Source organism: Fragaria vesca, linkage group LG2, assembly GCF_000184155.1.
Source record: "Fragaria vesca subsp. vesca linkage group LG2, FraVesHawaii_1.0, whole genome shotgun sequence".
NCBI lineage: Eukaryota > Viridiplantae > Streptophyta > Magnoliopsida > Rosales > Rosaceae > Fragaria > Fragaria vesca.
Window position 1 is genome coordinate 32,041,331 of NC_020492.1, and position 10,168 is coordinate 32,051,498.

At 41.5% G+C, this 10,168-nt stretch overlaps 1 protein-coding gene across 1 annotated transcript; it reads left to right on the forward strand.

Moving 5' to 3' along the window:
* The first annotated feature begins 4,313 nt into the window (after positions 1-4,313).
* LOC101300984 lies at positions 4,314-9,000 on the forward strand. Its single transcript, XM_004293140.1, has 2 exons — positions 4,314-6,500; positions 8,684-9,000. Exon 1 carries the CDS (start codon positions 4,314-4,316, stop codon positions 6,330-6,332), a length of 2,019 nt encoding a protein of 672 aa, XP_004293188.1. The 3' UTR covers positions 6,333-6,500; positions 8,684-9,000.
* The last annotated feature ends 1,168 nt before the right edge of the window (positions 9,001-10,168 follow it).

Here is a 10,168-nt window from a genome sequence, read left to right on the forward strand (position 1 = left end):
CGTTGGACGCGAGCGTAGTAGCCCTATATAGACCCATGAATTTATATAGGGAGTATGGACGAGTGTAAATACATACATATATTATAGAATCTGAGAGGCTCGATATTTTATGGGATAAAGGTTTTATCGCTTGCGGCATGCATTCGATTTTTCCTTAGAAATTAATTTGGGGAAACATAAATATTTTAATTATTAATTTATTTTTGTCCACTCACTCTAACGTTATTAAATGTTTTCCCCTGGGCCCTTCGTTTTAAATTGCCCAGTCTGCAGAGTTCGGGTTGGATCTAGTAGGAGACGAGGCATAGTCACCCGCTTTTCGGCCAGTTTTCATCAGTAGGTTACCTGTTCAACCTACTTGTGTTTTCTTGCTTCCGCTTGTGTTTAGTAGCTCTGAATACTTTAGAATTTTGTATTTTATGTGATATTCAGAAGCGTTAAATTAAGAGTGTAATATGAAATTTTCGAGTTAGGGTTGTCCATCTGCAAGGGAGATTTTCTTAATCTTTTCAGTAAATTTTCCTTGGAGGTGGTCCCCGCACGACTTACTCTGGGTGGTGGGTCGTGTCACTTCGAACCCTGAAGTCACATATGGTTAAGGCTCAGAATCGTATGAAACAGATGGCCGATAAGAGAAGAACAAAGAGAATTTATCGAAGGAGATTGGGTGCTCCAGCCATATCGGCAGAAGTCTCTGACCAAGAGGGTTGTTCATAAGCTTTCTCCAAGCTTTTATGGACCCTTTAAGGTCATTCAACGGATTGGGCAGTGGCCTATAAACTTCAATTGTCAGAAACTTGTAAGATTCATCAAGTTTTCCATGTATCATTGATGAAGAAACAATTAGGAATGACATACATGTGATAGGAACACTCGCCCAATTCAATAAAGCATAAATTGGAAACCAGATCGAGTATTGGACATGGGGTTTCGCCTAGACAGAGTAAAGAAAATCTCCACTTGGTTGATCAAATGGTAAGGTAGGCCGGAGACCGACGCAACCTGGGAGGTCGCCAAATCTATCAGTGCTCACTTTCCGGCTTTCATTGCTTGTAGACAGACTTGTTTTGAAGGGGGGGGGGGGGTGGGGTTATTATTGCACCTATTTCCTTAGGCCCAACTGCTCTTCATTTTTTGATCAATCATGTTAGCCCAACTTAGCTCCATCCTAGTGTTGTTAGCTAGTGAGAAGATATTTTGTTGCTAGTTGACAATGGCCCCTTTTTGTCGAATGATAAATGTTGTAGTTGCTACCCATTTGGGTCTTATCTGAAGAATGAATGAAGTTTAGTATTTTCTTTCCTTTCCTGCATTTCAATTTCATGTCTTCTTTATACTTTCAGTTGTGCACCTATTATTTGATCTATGAATTTTCCATTCAAACGATCATAACCCACCCTAGAAGTGCCGAAATCGAGATCTGTAAAATGCTAAAGAAAGTAGACATCCGTGGTTTTCTAATGATATATAGCCCAAGTCTGATTCGATTTGGAACGTTCATAGTAATTCTGCGAAGTTGGACGTTCTGCACAGGCAGATTCTGGCACTTGGGATTACAAGCGCCCTTCAATCCCAATTTGCTCATTTTAGCTTCTTTTGTTCTCTCCACGATATAAACCCACAAAAACACTAAATTAACATAAATTGATCAGAAATAAGAGATACTAAACATAAATACAAAGATTAGAAGCCATAAAAATATAGGATAATATGAGCAAATCATTGTTTTAAAGGTCGAATCAGGCGGAGGTGTTGGTGATTTGAAGGGCGACGACGTTCAAGCAAGCGACAGGGTTATCCGTTTAGGTTGTTCCATGGTAGAAGGTCGGTGAAGACCACCACTCCACCAGACTAACGGTGTTCGGGGATGGCTCTAGATAGTCGATCTAGTCTAGCGGGGTGGGAGGAGGAGAATGTAGGTAGTGGTCTTAGGCCATGATTAGGCCTAGCTTTCTTGGCCAATTCTCTCTCCTCTATTCACTTTGTTTTAGGCTGGGTTGGATTGTCAGGGTAGCCCGCTTATCTTTTACCTTAATCCGGTCTCTTTAATGTAGTTGTTTTACTAGATTGTTTTCTTTAAACGTACACCGAGTGAGGTCTTAAGTGTTTTGAGGATACAATGTTCCATTTTAGGGACTAGGTAGGGTTTGAGATGTTTTTGTTGCTTTTAACGTCAGTCTCACTTGCAGCCTAACTAGTATGTTTACATTAAATCAACCTTATCATGTATATTACATTTGTTTCTTTAAATGATGTAATCTTATTTTTGAAAAAATTGAAAATTAAAATAATGTAGAGTCGTATTTTGCTTAGTTACATTTTTTTGGGCCAATTACATATAAGTCCACTTTGAGACATTTTTTCCCACATAGATCCACCCCAACATTTTTACCCACATAAGTCCACCCAAGTCTAAATAAGGTTTTGTATTAAGTATTGAAGTTCAACATAATTACAGACTGTCATCCAACAAAAAAAATTAGATTTTCTCCTTTATATTTACAAGAATGCCACTAGTATAAAAAGTCAACAATCACTCTCATTTCGGAACAGTCTCCAGCTGACCTCCGGCGAGGTTTCAGGCGGACCTCCGGCGAGGTTTCCGGCCGACCTCCGGCGAGATTTCCGACCGACCTTCGACGATGACAAAATTACTACTACCAGCTATAAAGCTACTACCACCAGCTACAAAAGCTACTACCACCGCCTACTAAAAGCTACTACTGTGAGGTTTCCGATGAACACAAAAATTACTACCACCAGCCACAAAAGTTACTACCACAAGCTACAAAAGCTACTACCACCGCCTACAAAAGCTACTACGACCGCCTACAAAAGCTACTACTGTGAGGTTTTCGACGTTTCCGACGAACACAAAAGATGCTACCACCAGCCACAAAAGCTACTACCATCAGCTACAAAAGCTACTACCACCGCCTACAAAAGCTACTACTGTGAGGTTTTCGACAAACACAAAAACTACTACCACCAGCCACAAAAGCTACTACCACCAGCTACAAAAGCTACTACTGTGAGGTTTCTAATGAATACAAAAACTACTACTACCAGCCACAAAAACTACTACCACCAGCTACAAAAGCTACTATCACCGTCTACAAAAGCTACTACTGTGAGGTTTCCGACGAACACAAAAATACTACCACCGGCCACAAAAGCTACTACCACCACCTACAAAAGTTACAATCACCGTCTACAAAAGCTACTACTGTGAGGTTTTCGACGAACACAAAAAATACTACCACCGGCCACAAAAGCTACTACCACCATCTACAAAAACTACTACCACCATCTACAAAAACTACTACCTTTAGCAACAAAATGTACCACCGGTTACAAAAGAGAGAAAGAGAAGATATGATGGAATCGGTTAGCAACAAAATGTACCACTGGCTTCAGCTTTATCGGAGAAATGATGGAATCAGAGGAGCAAGAGAGAGAAAGAGAATATAGAGAGAGAGAGAGGAGGTGGACCACGTCATCGGAATCGGTTTGACCTTCGCGTTGATAAGATGCAGTCGAGGCCGAAGCGGAGGTCATCGAGGAGTCTTCGACAGTGGATCCAAAAGTCATCGTCGAGGCGGTGGCAACTTTGTCACGGCGGCGGCGGCGGAATCGAAGTGGAAGAATGGATAGAGAGAAGGTTCAGATCTATGGTTTCCGATCCCGGTCTTCTTCTCTGCCGCCGACAACTGGACCGCCATGAAGGACGTGCAAACCACGACGAACGACGCTTGTGGAGCTCTCAACTAATCGTATTTGGCTCTGGTCCTTATGTCCGATCTGAAATTCTGAATCCGTAAGAGAGAGAGAGAGAGGAACATATTTGGTGTAAAAGATCGGAGGGTATTTTAGGTATATCGTAAAAATAAAATGACATGTTTAGGCTTAAAAGTGGACTTATATGGGTAAAAATGTTTGGGTGGACTTATGTGGAAGAAAATATCCCAAAGTAGATTTATATGAAATTTTCTACATTTTTTTTACCCTTTTTATATGTTGAGTAAGACGGACTTCTTATCAAGCCGGGAAACTTGTCGAAACCCCTTTTTTTACTTCTCCAGCGTTCTATTTTGTGTCGCTCGCACTCCAGAAAATCGAAGGCACCAAAAATCTCAACTCCACCGGAGAGAACTCACCAGATTCGGGTTTTCTCTCTCTTCCCTGGTAAGATCTCCGACGCCCTAATCTTGTTTCTTTCTGTTAAGTGCTTCTTCCTTTTAGATTCTAGACACACTTTCACTCCCACCACTCACTTGAAATTTTCACCCAAAAAAAAACCCTAGCTTCCAAGAATGGACGACGGCGACGGAGCCGACCACATGGATCAGTTCCACCGCAACGAGGCCATCTCCGCCGTCGCCGACGACGGCTTTCTTGCCGAGGAGGACGACGACTACGAGGACCTTTACAACGATGTCAATGTCGGCGAGGGGTTTTATCAGTCTATGAGAAAGAACGAGGCGGCGGTGGCGGAGGAGAAGAAGGTGGACTTGCCGGAGGTCTCGGCCGCCCAGCTACATCAAGGGGCTCCGATACCGAGTTCCGGAGGGGGTGCTGGGTTTGGGAATCAGAATCTAGGGTTTAGAGGGAACGAGATGAAAGGGCCGGTTGGCGGTGGAGGTGGGATGAGGATTGAATTAGGGCAAGCGTCGAGTAAATTGAATGAGTTTGAGCAGCAAAGTGGGGCTCAAGGGATGGGTGCTCAGCAGCAACAATTACAACCGCAATCGCAGCCTCCGCAGCAACAGTTACATGGTGGTGGTGCTGCTGGGAATGTGGGAAATGAGGGTTTCTTGAGGCAACCTGGTGGTGTCGGAGGGGGGAATGTGAACGGTGTCGGTGGGAATAGTGGTCCGGGAGGAGGATTCGGTGGAGGTGCTGCTGGTGGGGCGACATTGTATGTGGGGGACTTGCACTGGTGGACGACAGATGCAGAGCTGGAGGCAGAGTTGTGCAAGTATGGACAAGTGAAGGAAGTGAAGTTTTACGAAGAGAAAGCCAGTGGGAAGTCTAAAGGATATTGCCAGGTAGATTTCTATGATTCTGCTGCTGCCATGGCCTGCAAGGAGGGAATGCATGGGCATTTGTTAAATGGGCGGCCGTGTGTTGTTGCTATAACAACACCATATAGTGTTAAGAGAATGGGGGAGGCTCAAGTGAATAGGAACCAACAGGTATCCCAAACTGCACAAGTTCAACCAAGGAGGGGGCCTAATGATGCTGCTGGGAATAAAGCTGGTGGGAGTGCCATTACGACTGGTGGGAATTATCAAGGTGGGGATAATAACAACAGAGGTTATGGGAGAGCTAACTGGGGCCGAGGTAATTCTCAGGGTATGGGAGGTAGAGGTCCAGGTGGTCCAATGAGGAATAGGGGTGGGATGAGTGGCAGAGGTATAATGGGGAATGGTGGAAATGGGTTTGGGCAAGGTATTGGTGCAACCCCTCCTTTGATACACCCTCAGTCAATGATGGGTCAGGGCTTTGATCCAGCTTTTGGGGCTCCAATGGGAAGAATGGGGAGTTACGGAGGCTTTCCAGGAGCTCCACAGCCTCCTTTCTCAGGGATGATGTCTTCATTCCCACCTGTGGGGGGTGTTGGGCTGCCTGGAGTAGCCCCTCATGTGAATCCTGCATTTTTTGGACGTATGCCCATGAGTGGAATGGGAATGATGCCAACATCAGGTGTTGATGGGCCTAATATGGGAATGTGGCCAGATCCTAGTATGGGGGGTGGATGGCCTGGTGAGGAGCATGGTGGTGGCAGAGCTGGGGAGTCTAGTTATGGTGAAGAAGCTGGTTCTGATCATCAATATGGTGAGGCTAGTCATGATAGAGGTGGGTGGCAGAATACCATGAAGGAGAAAGATAGAGGTTCAGAGAGGGACTGGTCTGGATCTTCTGACAGGAGGTATCGGGAAGATAGGGACCAAGGGTTTGACAGAGACATGCCGAGAGAAAAAGATGTGGGTCATGACCATGAATGGACTGAAAGAAGGCATCGTAATGATGTAGATGTTAATCGAGAGAGGGACAGAGAGCGTGACAGAGAGCGTGACAGGGGTCGAGAACGTTCTCGAGATCACGATCGTGAAAGGTACAGGGAAGATAGAGAAAGATATGCTGATCATCATAAATACAGAGATCGTGAAATGGTCCACCAGGATGAAACTGAGAGGGGGCGGTCAACAAGGACTCATAGTAAGGCACGCTTACCTGAAGATGATGACCGTCGTTCAAGATCTAGGGATCGCCGTTCAAGATCTAGGGATGTTGATTATGGGAAGAGGCGGCGGCTTACTTCTGAGTAACTCTTTCTTTTGGTTAGTTCCTTGAGAAAGAAAGAAATGTGAAAGAAACTTTTGGCCTGCCACGCTCGTAGGACTGTGTTTGGATCCTTGTTTCTTTAATGGCTGCGCTGCTTTCTCTTCCTTGCTTCTACATAACAGGAGTGCAATTTAAATCTTGTGTGGCCAAAGGTAAGCCTTTAAAGTTCTAATGAATTTTATGGCCTTCTTATAAACTTGAAGAGTATTCTTGTGTTTGCTTCCAAAATGCTCTATAAAGGTTTTCTTATGCTTTGATCATGACCGTTGTAGTTTGTGTCTTTCCTGTATAGTTATACCTCTGCTGTAGTTTATTTGTTTAAAGAGCATCACCTTGTTCTCATTCCATAGTGCTGTAACTCTGTAACTAGTAAAAGATATCAGTTATTCACTTATTTGACTTTACAGTTTTGGTGATCAATGCTGTGTTAAACAAATATAGTGTCTTACTAGCATTTTTAACAAAATAAATGTCATACTCAGATTTAACAATCAATGCACAGCCTTGGTTTCAAGTTTTTATGCTATATTTACATATGGGCGTAAGTATGATGCATAACTAGTTAACTACATTTTTGTTGTCGAAGTCTGAATGATATACTTCTCCACAAACTTTACAAGCATTCGTGTGGCTTGCTCAGAACTATTTTTGTGCTTGTTCAGAACTATTTCCTTGGAAAAGCTTTCGCCCTGTATCACTTTGGCTGTGCCACATCCTATTATAAGTGCTTATACTTGAGGAATTTGTTGTTTGGCTGCAAAAATCTACGAGCCTTCAAAAGTCCTTAGAAAGTGTTTGCCTGCCTCAAGAAAATGCTTTTGTACTTTTTACGTTTTCTTGCCACCTTGTCCAAAAGTAGGACTAGCATGGCAATCTGAAGTATTTTGAAGTCTTTGAATTAGAACCTTGTTTCATATATAATGGTAAAGAAATGGGGATCTACTACTCAACTCATAACCTAATAGAAGGGGAGTAAAACCCAAATATGAACCAAGCAGTTGGAAGTGTTTCTTAAAAAACCAAGCAGGTCTGAATCTCACTAGGGCACTTTGGGCTTTTTACAAAGTTTTAACCCATTTAGAATCCTAAACAGCTGCATCTTAGTACTGTTTCCTGTGTTGACATGACCGTATGCAGTAAAGGTGATCAATTACATTTGGTAATCCACAACCGTCCTGGTTCATTGTGTTAGATTATCAATTACAGGTTTAGGTCCGCATGTTCAGACACTGTTCCACCTCTTCAATAACTCAAAATGTGCTTTTCATGTTATTTAGGTTCTATGAAAGGGGTCCTGCGTAATGTTGTAAGACTTGTAACTACAAACCTGGATGGTTTGTTGGGGATTTGTTTGCAGAACCTGTCTACATGAATTTATGTTTTGACTTGCATGGAAAACTGAAATTTTAGTAATATGAAATGTGTAATATTTTTTTCGAATTTTTTTTTCTTTCCAAATGCATAGAAGTAGGGTTCACATGCATCTGAGATCAGAAAAAGACCAATGTGGTCATAGCTTAACTTAATCACAATTTTAGATCAATAAAATTTTGACTTTTGGTTGAGATGAATGTGGTCGCCTCTCCTCTCAATAATCAAAATGGTGGCTGCTAAGATGATTTCTTTATATGTTTATTATTCTATACTGTTTTCTCATGTTCTCTGGGATTTGAACAGCCTCATGGTATTTGCCTTGCTATCTGCTATAGTTTCCTACCTCCTAAAGATTCTAAATTTAGTAGAGGCCCCAGCTTCTAATGTTGGTCCGAAGTGGGTCAGGGAATTTTTTGTCAATCTAGATAGTTCTTGGTCCTCACTCAGTAGGAGAGTTAGGAATCTGTCCGTTATTTTTTGTGCAGCTTCTTACGGCAAATGATTTGTTTACATAGTATTTAAGCAACTTGATTTAGATCCTTGGACAAACATAGTTGTCTTTGCATGACACCTCATCTAACTTCTTGTGTCCTCGGTTGTAAAATTTCACTGAAACGAATTGCTTATTAATTCTAATGATTTTGCTTCATATTTAGTGTTAGGTGTAGGTGCTTCTGGTAATTTGGTCTTACATTGTACTAAAGGTTCTGCATTACATGTAATTTTATTGATTGTGTTACTACTGTTTACCTCTCTTATTTTGCTTATTAAGATGCTCCCTTCCCCTAGATTGTGTCGGTTTATATTTCATACATTTGTGATCCATCCTTGCATTTTGAAGATATGTTATGTTAATACATATTAGTGGTTATCCTCTGTTGCATTCTTGTTTATTTTCATTTTTGTTTTGGTGTTCTTTTTCTAGTTTCGTCTCTTCATGTTTCTTTTAATGTGTTTGCAGAGGTATGCTGGCATGCTTATTGGAATTATGTTGAAGCTGTGAACTAGGAAGTAGAGTTGCCTTAAAGATGAAGAGGATACCTTTAACATTCAAGGGCGCATGGTTTTTCCCTTTCTCTGCTTGGATGTAGAAGCTGAACTCTCGCTTTTAGTTTTAGCTTTGTTTTGCCTTTTTAATGTTTAACTCGCGCTTAATGAAATTAGATGTTGTGGATGTTGTTATGGCCTGAAATTTGTTGGCAGAGTCTAAAATGTAGTAGATTTTGAATGTGATATTTGATTGTTGTAATAGGATCTAATATGCCGTTTTTTAATTGGCTTGTATATCTTTCCCCATCTTTTTTGTTTAGCTATGGGGATACCATGCTGATTGGTTGAGATAGTTGAAGATGTAGTATACTTTTTTGGGGGTAGAGAAGATGTAGCATACTAACATTCTTCTAAAGTTTTACCCATCATGTACATACCAAAAGGCTGATGTAGTCTATCTGTAATTTGTGGAATAAATTCATTTTCACAATGACTATTCTCCTCTTTCCTTTTGCATAGCTTTCATAACTGAGGACACTTATGTTTCATTTATAAAGAGATGAGTTTTGATTTGACACGTACTTTTTTTTGTTAGCAAAAGCCACGATGTACATTTTGACATTTTCTGTCAATATTTGACTGACACCCTTGCACCTTGTTTAATAGAGACACCAAAACCATGGGAGTGTGGAAGCCTTATTCTTACATTACTCCTCACTTTAGTTTGTCGATCATTCTCTTATTATTCTCACCTCCTTAAACCATGTTTTGAGGACCCTGGATAAGTCATTTGTACCAGGTTTGTATTCGTACTAGAGTTCAAAATTAAACGAGCTTTTAACGTTTTGTTCCACACAATATTTATGCTCTTGTTGAGCTCATCTTAAAACACATTTGGTTAAGGTGGGAAAGAGTTGTCCTGTTTTTTTATTTCTTTAAAATTGTCTTATTTTTTTGTTGTAGTGGGTTTTAATCCATTAATTGTAGAATGTAGGTAACACACTAACACTACACAATCAGCTCACCCAAAAATGTGTTGACTAGTTTGAACTACATTTAAAACCCCCATTGGAATAAGACCAATAAAGAACAGTTTCCTGACACTACTAGGGAAAGCTCCAAAACATCTTAAGAATGAACCCTTATTTATAGGGCTGGGCATCCACAACCGGTCCTGAGATCCTGTCCCGATCCAGGTCCGAAAATGGGTGGGACGGGACGGGCTTGGATGTGAAAAAGTGTAATCCCGTCTTGGCCCGTCCCGTTTTAAAAAACGGGTCCGGGTTCGGGACTAGCCCACATAATCCCGATCAGGCCCGTCCCAGCCTGATAACATTAAGCTTTATTTAAATCACATTTTCCCTATGTTGTCGGACACACTCGACATGCCGACACTGCAAAATACATGAAATGTTGACCGACTCATTACGTCATCTTTGACACGCCACATCATCAT